The 13841-nt window shown below is 33.9% G+C and overlaps 1 protein-coding gene and 1 pseudogene across 2 annotated transcripts; both read left to right on the plus strand.

The window, feature by feature from the left end:
• Positions 1-873: 873 nt before the first annotated feature.
• On the plus strand, positions 874-4940 carry LOC109020891 (annotated as a pseudogene).
• Positions 4941-6621: 1681 nt separating this feature from the next.
• On the plus strand, positions 6622-11580 carry LOC109020893 (putative serine/threonine-protein kinase). Of its 2 annotated transcripts, XM_035689458.1 has the most exons (8): positions 6622-6956; positions 7247-7295; positions 7573-7695; positions 8833-8945; positions 9480-9690; positions 9779-10016; positions 10340-10490; positions 10986-11580. In XM_035689458.1, the coding sequence occupies exons 3-8, from the start codon at positions 7626-7628 to the stop codon at positions 11304-11306; spliced, it is 1104 nt and encodes a 367-aa protein (XP_035545351.1). In that variant the 5' UTR covers positions 6622-6956; positions 7247-7295; positions 7573-7625; the 3' UTR covers positions 11307-11580. The 2 variants fall into 2 exon arrangements, with proteins under 2 accessions (XP_035545351.1, XP_018858961.1); XM_019003416.2 differs by lacking the exon at positions 7247-7295.
• The last annotated feature ends 2261 nt before the right edge of the window (positions 11581-13841 follow it).

Consider the following 13841-nt stretch of genomic DNA (forward strand, 5'->3'; position numbering starts at 1 on the left):
CATCTCCACACTCTATACCTGACGGCTGACAGTTATTTTTTTTTCTATAAAATATGAAATGTAAAGTAATGAATAGTAACTGATGAGAAGAATTATTATTTATTATTTATAGTTATTTATTTATTATTTTTAGAATTTATTTGATTTCTTCGTACGTCTGAGGACGAATTTGGGCGGACCGGAGAATGGCCTAAAAATGTTAAGAGGAAAAGTCACTTTTTAGAATTCAACTTGAATATCCTAAATTTCAATTCTAATTTTGACTAACCTTATGATCATTTGAAATTTTGTTTAAAAGTGCTAGATTTATAAAAAGAATTTATAAATCTTGGAGCCTTCGAGGTCTCCTCCATGTGTTGATTCCGTAAGTACTAAATCGGGAGCTGAAGTTGTTTTTCCCTGTTAATCTAGGTAATTATTCGGAGTAATGCTATCCATAAATCTCACACACTGCATATTTACTTAAAAACATATCATTTTATTTTGAAAAAATCTATTCATCATCTTAACTTCTATTATCCTCTCATCATCTCATGATGTGGAATTAAATGATAGGTTCATAAGTAAAATATAATAAATAATCTCCAATCATTTAATGCCATATCATAGGATGATGAGAGGATGATGGAAGTTAGGATGATGAGTAGTATTACTCTTTTATTTTTCTATCTTATTTTAATTATAAATATGTCTGGAATGATTTTCATTATGTGGGTAAAAAAGTAAAATGATATATTTTTCATTTGTTTTAGGAGATCCGCGGTAGGTGATAGTGCTGTCTTAATTTCACTTTAATACCACAAATGCTAACATATTAGAATAAATCTCATTCATCTACCTTCTTGACTTAATCGTCGTTTTGTCTCACAGAAAATGGCTTTGTTGACTGGTGACGTGAACCTTCCTGGAGTTGAGATAGCACCTATCACAAATGCAGAGACTCCGACTAAAATCTTATGTTTGACTGAGGTTGTATCAAGTTTTAGTATAATATAACAACCGGTTTTATGGTCAGCTTTTTTATATTTTTATAAATGATAGTTGCAATCGTAAGTGTGTAAATACTGTGTAATTATTTAAAAATAAAAAATAAATACGAAATCACATAAAATAATAATAATTTATTATTAATAGACTCTACTTATTTTTAAAAATAACTGCACGATATTTGTAGTTAAAAGTCTTGTGTGTCGAAAACACTATAGAACAAAAAGTATAAAGGAAATTGAGTAGGTTGTGAATTGTTATCTCAAGACCAAAGATTAGAGTAACAGTGCAAAGTGAAATTTAGAAATAAAGCATAATCGCATAGAAAAGGCCAGGCCTATGAGATACATGAAAGGTATAAAAATTTTATCAAGAGAAATGTTGTAGTCACAAATAAGTTTTATTTAAGTTTACAAATTGATGTAATTAGATTTTATACATTAGATTTTCACAATAAAAGATATTTTATAATTTGATTTAATATAACAAATTTTATTATTTCTATTTTTATAAGATGTCTTTTACTAAGACAACATTTATCTTTCATTGAACGGACGCCAATCAGCTAGTCGCTTGGTAAACATTGGGCAGCACTTTTTTATATTCAAATGAAATTCACATATCGACCTAGAGGAGTGTGATGAGTTAGATGATTGTAACCAGTTTAGTTTTGGATAAATTTTGAAACTGAATCAATATATGTCGATTTTAAATTTTGAAGAACTGATACTATACCGCTTATACCTCCTAAAACCAATTTCGGTCTAGTTCAGTCTGAGTTTTAAGGTTTTAATCATCTATCCTATAAAAAAAAAAAAAAACTGCTGCCATGTAAAAAATCTGCTGCCATACAAAACTTGTTATAAAAATATAAAATCTGCTATAACAAAAAATCTGCTATAAATACTATATTATAATAATGAGTAATGCTAAATATAAGCTCCAAATACACAAGCCTCATATAAGCCTTTTGTAAAACAATAGGTTTCACTAATAAAGAATAGTTTTTTTTTACATTTTTTTAAGGTGGAGTCTACTTTTTTATAAAGACTTGTCTATTTGAGACTTGTACAAATCGTTTCTCTATAGTACTATACTAATACTAATACTATTATATAGTTATCTCCATTTATATAATTATTTATATATAATGGATTACTAATAGTAATATATTAATATTAATAGCTATTTAACTACTAATACGTTAGTGTGTAACTTATTTATATATTTGATTATATATGTTAGTAATAATAATTAATATGCTAGTGGTTACATATATGCTAGTGATAATATATTACATGATGTTTATATTCACTTTTTATATGAGTGTATATGATCAAATGTATAGAAATGTATTTATGAAAAAAATATATATTATAATTTGTTATGCCATAAAATATATTTATTCTTGATATATATATAGTTTATATTAATAACATATGATCAAACAAATATTCAAGTTTAAAATTTTGTTATAAAATTAAAATTTTTAATATTATATCAAATGTTATATTAAGGTTTATAACATTAATTTTATGTTATTTGATTATTATGAGTAATAAGATTTTAAAATTTAGTCTTATATTAATTAGCAATTTATTTTATATTAAAATAATATATATACGAACCGGTCCGATCCGGTGTTAGAAAAATAAAAATCAGAATTGGACCATTTTTTAAAAGATGAAACTAATAACGGATCGAACCAAACCGGTTTAAATTCGAACCAAACCGAACCAGTTCAAAATCAGACTAAATCAACCGGTTTGGGCCGATTCACCGTTTACTATTTTTATTTTCACCCCTAAATTGCTCTACATTTTCATACGCACATCATTCTATATAATAACTATATAATTATTATTCATATAAAAAAAAAAATTCAGCTTTTTAATAATATGTCAACCACGTACAGAGCGTATCTTCTGCGCCAATTTATGAATAGCAATTTTCTAAAATATACGGTATAAAAATTAAAATCATTACTCTTAATAGATAATTTGGGAAAAAAAATAAAATAGAAATAGAAGCCAGTAGTTTTCCGAGGATAGGATAGTCACCAGCTAGGAATAGAATACGGCTGTACGTGTATGCCAAGCCTCGATATTCGAGTTTGGATAACATTGCCACGCTGTCTGTCTTTGTCACCTTCCCAGCCTGCCTCTCACTGTATATATTTGTATGAAAAAATATGTAAACGATTTTATGTATTAATATGTGAATTTATTTAATATAATTGATTAGAAAATAATTTTTTATTAAATATAATATTAATTTAAATTTAAAATATAAAAACAATAAAATTAATACGTGAATTTACTTGTACATACTAAAACTATTTTCTTAAAATCCATGCATGGCATTCATTTCTTCATCCATTTCTTTTCTGCCACCTATCTACCGCTATGAAGTCTCTCTCGTTTAGCTCCTCGTAGTTTGGATTACATCTCTTTAAAGTGTCTTGAGGGTAAGCAGGAAAAGATGTTAGGGATATTCAACATAAAGATTTGGTTCGGCCACCTCGGGAGCTAAATAGCCCGACTCCATCGAACTATTATGCGAAGCCCAAGCTTTCACAAGAGATTTTGAAGAGTTTTGTTTCTGAATCTAGCAATGCTTTCTCCATCAGCTTTGAAAATGCCACGTGATCTTTTGCTTATGTTACACTAGAGAAACCATATTTCATTCATCAGAGATACCTGATCTCTCTCTCTCTCTCTCTCTCTCTCTCTCTCTCTCTCTCTCTCTCTCTCTCTCTCTCTCTCTCTCTCTCTCTCTCTCTCTCTCCAGCTTTGATGAAAATGAGACGTGCATGATAGATCTGTATGGATCAATATAAGCCTTCTTTGATCGATCTTATCCAATTATTTGATTGCGGATTGTTGTGTTGTTTGGACGATAAATACTGTATTTTTTTGGGAAACTTGAACAATCTATACAGTCTCATCAAGCAGTGTGGCCTATCAAAGGGCACCAACGAGGCCATGTTCGTGATTGAGGCCAACAAGACTCTCCGTGACCGAGGCCCATACCCGGCCGATCAAGTTCTCAAAGATCTGGATGGAAGCTTTGGATTTGTGATCTATGATAACGAGGCAAAAATTGTTTTTGCTGCACTAGTAATTATTTTCTTCTCGAGCTGTACTTAGATTCCTCAAATTGTGGAGGCTGCATGTCTTTGTGGGGGACCTGAATTCATTTGCTTGCACGCAGTTTCATTATTTGGTTTCATTGTAGGGTTCTACAAATGAAGAAATTAGACTCTTCTGGGGAGTAACAGCAAATAAATCTGTGGTGATTTCTGGCAATTTAGAGGTCTTAAAAGCAAGCTGTGCCAAATCATTTGCACCATTCTCTGCTGCTATGTAATTTAGGTGTTCTTGTATAACATCTCTCAATTGTTGTCTGAACGAGGGCTTTTAGATACTTGAATTCAAATAAAAACTTCAGAACTTGTTTTCTATAATTTCTTTGATACATTCATATTTATGGAAAGAATAATCTTATATACTACGTTCTCATCATACTATGTAAAACGTGACATATTTATTATCATTAGATAATAAAAAATAATCTAATAAAGAGTCATCCAATAATGATAAATGTATCACTTCTTACATAGCGGAATGAAAGTGAGATAATAGTATAGTATATAAAATTTTTCTTATAGAAAATGATGTGTCGAGCAGTTTAGCTTTGGAATTTGATTGCATTGAAGTAAAATCTAGCTAAACTTGGATTTGGTGGGTGAAATTGCAGGGTGCATGTTCCACAGTGAGCATGGGTTGATGAGCTTTGAGCATCCAACCAAGAAAATGAAAGCAATGCCTAGGATTGACAGTGAGGGGGTCATGTGTGGGGCCAACTTCAAGATCGATGTTCAATCAAGGATCCACAGCATGCCACGTATTAGCAGCAAAGCCAATTGGGCAATGTGGGGCTCACATTCCTGACTGTTCGATCAAGAGTACCCATCCACCTAAACCCCTATAAAATTTTGATATTGGGCTTTAACCTGGAAGTCACATGGGCCTCCTTTTAGTAAACATAGTGAGTGAAAGTTGTCCAATAACAAACGTTCAACCTCAAGGTGGTAGTGCCAGGCCCAGTCTCGTGAGTTTTTTTTTTTTTTTTTCTCACCAATTTCTCCCGACAAATTAAGAAGAATAATACTAAATGGACTTAAAGATTTTAAAATTACAAATATCATTTCTTAATTAAAAATACAAGATATTAGAAGTGGGGTTTACCAAACAAAAACATTATTACAATCAACATACGACTTTAAAAGACTGATTGTACCGTTGTAGTATGCTCATGCTAAGAAAAAATAAAATAAAATACGTGTCTTAAATTCTTAATGCTATTGCCAAAACTTTGAAGGAAAAAGTAAAACAGACAATTCTGAATTGCTCTGTTTACTGTTCACATTGAAAATTGGAGTTTGGGGCTTCTAGAACTTCCTACTGTGACACAAAAGGGTGGGCTTAATCATTCAAAAGAATATAGAACCTATTATTCAATATTCAAAGCCCCCCTTTTTTTTTATCTTTCTACTTTATGATTGTAGTCTATAATAAGAAAATTAGATTAAAAAGAAGAAAAAAAAACAGTTTCCATTAGGCATCTTTTGAATTTAAAATTCATTTCAATTCATTTTCATTTTATTATTATAATTTTTTTAAATTTTTACATAAATAATAAACAATTCAAATTTTTTAAATTTCAAAATAACTTTTTTAAATTCTCACATAAAATATAATAAATAATACAACTCTTATTTTATTATTCACAAATTATATCAACTTATCTATAAATTCAAACCCCTCCTTAAAAATTAATTGACTGAAAAATACGAGAAATGTGCGGTGCGGCATTTGGAAGGCATTCTTCGTTTGTTTGTGAATGCGTGCATTGATTATTATTATCTCTCTTTCTTGCCACATGGTTTGACGTTTGGAAGTAGGGACCGACTTTACCAATTCACACTTATATTTTCTTTTTGGTTATTTATTTATTTTAGAATATTTGCGAGTTTGGGCGGACCGGAGTATGGCCCCAAAAATGTTAGAGAAAAAAATCAAAGGAAAATTCATTTTTTAGAATTCAACTTGAATATTATCCTAAATTTCAATTCTAATTTTTATTAGAGATGTTTAGATTTTCAAGTCATCTCACTATTATTCATTACTATTCAGCAATTTTAACTCACAAATCTCACTACTATTCACAACTCATCTCATTACTATTCACAATCCATCTCAACTCATCTCAAGTCATTTTCGAATCCAAACGTCTCTAAACCTATCATTTGAATTTTTGTTTCAGTAATAAATATAAAAAGTGCTAGATTTATAAAAAGAATTTATAAATCTGATAAGTTAAATTTATTTAATAATAAAAAAATATTTTTTTAATTTGATCATGTACCGCGTCAAAAAAAATAAATTGTAAAATAAAATTATGAATTAATTTTTTTTCTAAAAAAACTAAATATTATTTATAAAAAAAAAACAAAGAGACGTCTGGTCTTTGAAATGAGGTGTGTCAAAAGTCAACATACGAAACCATTACTCAACTACTTAAGATAAGAAAATAACGGAAATAATAAATATAAATAGGCGAAGGTCCATCTCAGGTACAGCAGAGCAAGGTGTGAGTGTGAAATCGTACGAGGAGGAGAAAGAAAAGGAGGTGTCTCTGTACGCGCACAGCTGAGCCTGTTCAACATATTGAGACGACGACGGATTACGCGACAAAACACCTCGCTGCCTCATCTTTCAACTCCTCTCCTATTTTATCATTATGTTTTTTTTTTTTCTTTTTTCTTTTTGTTAACGAACAGTTTCAACGCACGCAAATTTAGAAGAAGCCAGAGCAGAGAAAAATCTTGGAGCCTTCGAGGTCTCCTCCATGTGTTGATTCCGTAACTAAATCGGGAGCTGAAGTTGTTTTCCCTGTTAATCTAGGTAATTACTTAAGTTGCTAGTCCTGCTAGTTTTTTAGTTCATTTTGGGGTTTAGATTGTTTGAGTTTTTAGTTTGTTTTGGTCGTAATGCACGGGAATTTGGTTTTCTGAGCCTATTCGTTCAAATTTTGTTTAACTTTGCGTCTTCTTATGCATATGCATGCATGCATATATACATATATTTGTAGGAATAGAACATACGACCTTGTGAAATTCTGTGTTGTAGATTATATGCTGTGCTTGGGACTTAGGTTGCTTTTCTGATATCTTTCGTTTTGGATGCATGAGCAGTTTGGCGTTTGATTTTTATCGAAGAGCAAATTTTGTTTTAGGTGATCCGGTAGGTGACAGTGCTGTCTTTCACTTTAATACCACAAATGCTAACATAGAGAAAAATAGAGAGGATTATGAGTATGTTTTGGTCATAATGCTCTAGGAAATTTGGATGATCAAAATGAGGTCATAAGTTAATTATCTATTGATTTAATCCGTTTCCTAGTCCTCAAATAGTTAGTTAGAAATATGGAAACAACACGTGAAGCTCAATAAAGAAAAAAGCAAGTATTCTGTTAATTTATATTGAATTATTTCTTGATCTGTCCCATTTCATTTTGCAGGTGAAAGGTATAATTTACAACAAGAACATAGTAGTCACTTAACTTATAATATTATGAGTTGTAGCTGCTTTGGGGCCTTAAAAGTGAAGAGGGGAGAGAGCTCTGCTCATCGTGAAATAGTAGGTAGGGAACTTCTTTCTTTTCATGTTTCGTATTCTAGAAACTGCCCTATAAATTGAGTTACATTATCTGTCTTTATTATGTGTAATGCATAATATGTCCGCTTAATCTGGGAAATTTTTTCCCGTTTTCCGTGATTGTTAACGTTATAACTCTATTTGTTGACACATGAAACATTTTGTATATGCCAATATTCACGATTTGGAACAATTTGTGGTGACCACTACATACTTAATGATATGGCTTTTGTGGATCTTTTCCGTCTCCCCGGACCCTCCCCACACCCCCTTGTCCCAGGCATTCTTTAAGGAGGCACATATATATGGACCCAAGTTCAAAACATCATAAATTTTTGTACCTTGATCAACTGATGCATAGCCCTGTTCAAAGCCAGATGCAGCTTTATGCTTCCTTATTATGAGGATTTTCTGAGCATTATAAAAAAGAAGGAAAATTTCCTACGTATCTTCATTGTTCATCCAAAAGGAAATCTCTATCTATGGTGTAATCATGGCATTGTAGTCTACTCCAGTCTTATCACCAATAATTATACTAATTTACCTAAAATGAGAAGAAAAAAGAAAAAGAAGGAAAACTATCTAAATAGTACTCACTAAAAATTTTGCCATGGTGTCAGGTACGCGGCATGTTCATGTCTAATCAACAGAGGTTTTGCATTTTATTCCATTTTGATTGTGGTTAATTCTCCACCGATGTCTAAATCACATTTGTTCACTTACAGTACTGGCTCAATTTGAGACTGGCCCAGACTGTAAGAATGCAACATCCTGATTTGAACATCCCGATACGTTCTTTGCTGCCTTTACATCTGTTTGTCCTAATTCTGACTTGAAAAAGAATTATTGGTGTGTGCTGGGTTGTATTGCCATTGTATGTCAAATTTTTTCATTTGACTCGTATCAGACTCAGTGCCTGGGCTCATTATCTCATCATTACCATAAATTGGGAATATCCATGCTTTGGATTGTAACTATCTCTCATCTGCAAAGTCAATGTCGATATTTATAACACCTTCCCCCCACACACACACACTTTCTTGAGTTTTCCTGCATTGCTAAATTCTCTGTTTCATGATTATGATTTTCTTTTAAGTTATTTCTCTTTCCTTCTGTTGCATAGGGAGTTTGCCTGGGAATATTAAACATTTCTCCTACAATGAATTAAGGTTGGCGACAGATAATTTCCATCCAAGCAATAAATTAGGCCAAGGAGGTTTTGGAACTGTTTACAAGGTATCATAATTTGCAGATGATGTACCTTTCTAATGTCGGAAAACTTGAACTTATTAAAAACATTCTTTAGAGGTTCTTATAGAATTGTCGAGACATATAGATACTGCTGCTTACTCTTTTATTACTATTACTGTTATTATTATTATATATTTCATATCCCATGTCATTGGCACGGTCATTTTCACAATAAGTTGTGAAACATGGGCTTTTGAATATAAATAAGTTTTTGACTCCAGGTCTCCAGTGGTATGGGAAAGAAACTTTTCATTGTTTGGTTTAAAATTTGATGCACCATGAACAAAATTAGCCTCCACTGTGAATTGATTTTTCTGAATCTTTACTTTCTCTATTGAAGAATATAATTCAAGCTCGATTTTCTTAAGTTGAATGTGTTTCTGGAGGTCAAACTTTGGAGAGGAACAAATATGAAAGTTTATATAATTACTGCAAAAGGAATCCAAAGATGGTTTTTGACCATCTAGTATTCAAAAATTAAAATAACTTTACTTAATTAGTGCATTGTTATTTTTCTAGGGAATCCTAAAACATGGAATAGAAGTTGCCGTGAAGACACTTTCTGCCCATTCAAAGCAAGGACTACGTGAATTTTTGACCGAGATTAATACCATATCAAATGTCAGGCATCCAAACCTGGTTGAGTTGGTAGGCTACTGTGTTGAAGGATCTCATCGGATTTTGGTCTATGAATACTTACAAAATAACAGCCTTGATCATGCATTATTAGGTAATTCAGCATTATTCTGCAAGATGGGTTCAATGTCTTCGTACTTGATGAATGATTGAAAATTTAATCTGTTTCCTAATGTTTTTAGGTTCAAAGAGTCCAAAGATCAATCTGAATTGGGAACAAAGATCTGCTATTTGCCTGGGCACCGCTAGGGGTCTTGTATTTCTTCATGAAGATCTTGTACCACATATTGTGCATAGAGATATTAAAGCTAGTAATATACTTCTGGACAAAGAATTTAACCCAAAAATTGGAGACTTTGGGCTGGCTAAACTTTTCCCAGATGACATCACTCACATTAGCACGAGAATTGCTGGAACAACGTATGTTATCTTTCCGATTTCTGGTTGACTGTGATATCATCTATGAAATTGTATATTCCTTGCATCATTAAAGATTTACCTTTCGAAACTTGGTCAGTCTATAATTTTCCCTACATAATCAGCATTTCTGTAACTTTTATCTAATTTGAACTAGACGTCACCACATTCAAGGAAGGTATGTTAGGTTTGTGAGTGACCCAAATCATCTGGATTATATGATGATTTAAAAATGGTAGAAGGCCTTCGTTTTAGAGTTTATATTGAGATTTAAATTTTAGCTGGTCAGTGAATGTAGATGCATAACTTGCTTTTGCTTTCTGCAGTGGGTATTTGGCACCAGAATATGCCTTGGGTGGTCATTTGACCATGAAAGCCGATGTTTACAGTTTTGGAGTCCTTATACTAGAAATAATTAGCAGCAGAAGCAGTGCTAAGGCAAACTGGGGAGGAACAGAGAAATTTCTCTTGGAATGGGTATGTCCATTTTTCCGTTTCCTACTTTCTACAAAACTCTCGGTAGCTTCTGACATCTGCTGCTCCCCTCATTCATGAGTTGGCTGGCTTCTTTCTTTGTACTAAATTATCTTTGTAATTGTCATTGACAAGAAGAAGCTTACTTCGAGTTCAATGAGTTATGAATTTACTAAAAACAGTCAAACTTGCTTCTTCACTCACCCTACGGATTCGAACCAACCTCACCTGCCATAACTAGTTTTACTTTTGTTAATCAACCTCGTTGCTCCATTGAACATCAATCATAAGAATGGCTGAATATTTGGTGGGTGGTCTTATATTAAAATTAATATAGGGAGAAAGTTCGGGAGGAAACAGCTAATAACTACAGCAAATCCCATACGTTTTCTTAATTTTCCTTGTATAGATTTAGTGATGGCATATCCCTTTTATTGGTCTTGCTGTTATACGATTCCTCAACCTTTTCTTTAACTACAACCCTTTTTGCTTTATTAGGCATGGCAACTGTATGGAGAAGAGAGACTCTTGGAGATCGTGGATCCGGAAATGCAAGGATTCCCCGAGGAAGAAGTGATTAGATACATTAAGGTAGCCTTTTTCTGCACCCAAGCAGCAGCGAGCCGAAGGCCATTGATGAGCCAGGTTGTTGACATGCTCTCGAGGAACATCCGACTCAATGAGAAGGAACTTACTGCCCCAGGTCATTTCACGGGGTCAGGGGAGGCATCTTCCTCCAAGAAAGGGTCATCCTCCGACTATACCAGCAATCAGATGAGCTCTGTCCCCGTCACAATTACTGAAGTTACCCCTAGATGATTGAATAATTCCATTCCTAGGTCAACAGTGAATACGACTCAGCAAAAATGCAGTTAGAGCTTGTTTTAGATACATTTTTTTTTATAAGTAAACAAATTTTGTTAATCAATAATAGGCATAGCCAGGTACAATACAAAAGTATGCCTTAACTATGTAGGCGCAATAGAGACAAGAAAATCATGTAGATCTAGGCTATTAAAATCAACAACAATGGCCCAAGTACATAGTGTTATAATAAATAAAGCTTTTAGTTCCTCCAGTGATCTTTCCTTGTCTTCTAACATTTGATCATTGCGCTCCTGCCACAAACACCACATGATGCATATAGGGATCATCTTCCACATAACTTTAATATGTTGAATGCCTATTAGATTTGTCTAGTTGGCCAGAATTGCCACCACTGTCTCGGGCATAACCCAAGTCAAGTCTAGTCTACTGAACACCTCATTCCATAACACTCTAACGGTCTCACAGTGTAGTAGGAGATGGTCCACAGACTCGTCCTCGTTCCTACACATGCAACACCAATCTGCAATGATCACCCTACGTTTCCTCAAATTGGCGGTTGTGAGGATCTTATCCAAGGAAGTTGTCCATACAAAAAATGCTGCTTTGGGAGGTGCCTTAAAGACTGCTCCATGGAAGCTGAATATTGGACTCTTGTGTGAAAGACTTATAAAAAGAGCGAATCGAGAATGAACCTTTACCTGCGGGTACCCACCACAACATATCTTCTTGCTGGTTGCTCGGTTTTATGGAGTACAAAAGGCTGAAAAAGTCTTCAAACCTACTCATTTCCCAATCTTGTGCCGCCCGACTAAAATTGATATTCCACTGGATTTGCTCCCTCGATATCACCATGACTTCAGCCATTGAAACATCTTTAGCACTTGGAACCCGAAAAAGTGAAGGAAATAAATCATTTAGAGCACTGTTACCACACCAAATATCACTCCAGAATTTAATCCTGGAACCCTCACCCAAAAGAAATCTTGTGTCGAGTAAAGACCCCCCATTCCCTTTTTATATATTTCCACAGCCCCACTCCATAAGCCCCTATCGCTTCCTTAGTACACCATCCCTCCATAAGCCTCTATATTTGCTCTCAATCACCAACTTCCATAAGGCTTCCGATTTTTTATTGTATCTCCACAACCATTGTCCAAATAATGCTCAATTAAAAATTCTCATATTTCTAATACCCAAACCAGCATTAGAGATACAGCAACATACGTTCTCTCACTTGACTAAGTGGAATTAAAACTCTTCACCCACTCCACTCCACAAGAAACCACGTTGAAATTTCTCAATTCGAAACATCACACTTGCTGGGATAGGGAATAGAGACAAAAAGTAAGTTGGTAGATTAGATAATGTACTCTTGATCAAGGTAATCCTACCATATTTCCACATGTACATTCTCTTCCATCCTGCCAGTCTCTGTTCTACTTTTTCAATCACTGTGTCCCATAATGAAGACGCTCAAGGCAGCCCCCAACGGGAGTTCAAGATAAGTCATAGGAAAAGAGGCAATCTTACAATCCAGAGTGCTAGTCAACTGTCCTATATGATGAACACCACCAATTGGCACCATCTCTGATTTGTCGAAGTTCACTTTCAAACCAGACATTGCTTTAAAACAAAGGAGAAGGACCTTCCGTGCTCGAACCTGGTTGTGATCTGCCTCACAAAAGATAAGTGTGTCATCTGCAAATAACAAATAACAAATGACAAATATTAATAATTCCCCTATCCGAGGTTCCAATTGAGAAGCCGATCATGAGACCATTATTAACTAGTGCCGAGATCATTCTGCTTAGCACATCCATCACAATAACAAAAAGTAATGGAGACAATGAGTCTCCTTATCTTAATCCTCGTGTGCTATTAAAAAAGCCAGCTGGGCTTCCATCTATCAAAATTGAGAATTTCACCGTTGATATGCACCAACGGATCCACGACCGCCACCTCTCCCCAAAACCACATCTCCCAAGAAGGTAAAGAAGAAAATCTCAGTTAACGTGATCGTACGTTTTCTCCATGTCTAGCTTGCAGATGATCACTGCAATGCCATCTTTTAGTCTACTGTCAAGGCATTCATTGGCGATAAGAACCACATCTAAAAGATGCCTACCATTTACAAAAGCATTTTGAGGTTTTGTAATTATCTTCCCCAATACCTCACCTAGACGATTCGCAACCACCTTATATACCCCATTTACTAAACTAATGGATCGAAACTCCTTGATCTCTGTAACCCCAGTCTTCTTCCGTATCAATGCGAGAAAAGTGGCGTTAAGACTTTTCTCAAATTTTCTAGTTAAGAAAAGCTCCTGAAACACTCTCATAAGATCATCATTTAACACGTCCCAACATGTTTGAAAGAAGCCCATAGAAAAACCGTCAGGACCTAGTGTCTTGTCTTTAACCATTTTCCTCATTACTTCATAAACCTCTGCCTCCTTAAAAGGCCTCTCCAACAGACAAACATCATGCGGCCCAATAGAGTCAAAATCGAGCCCATCAAGTGTAGGC

The sequence above is a fragment of the Juglans regia genome, chromosome 4 (genome assembly GCF_001411555.2).
Source record: "Juglans regia cultivar Chandler chromosome 4, Walnut 2.0, whole genome shotgun sequence".
NCBI lineage: Eukaryota > Viridiplantae > Streptophyta > Magnoliopsida > Fagales > Juglandaceae > Juglans > Juglans regia.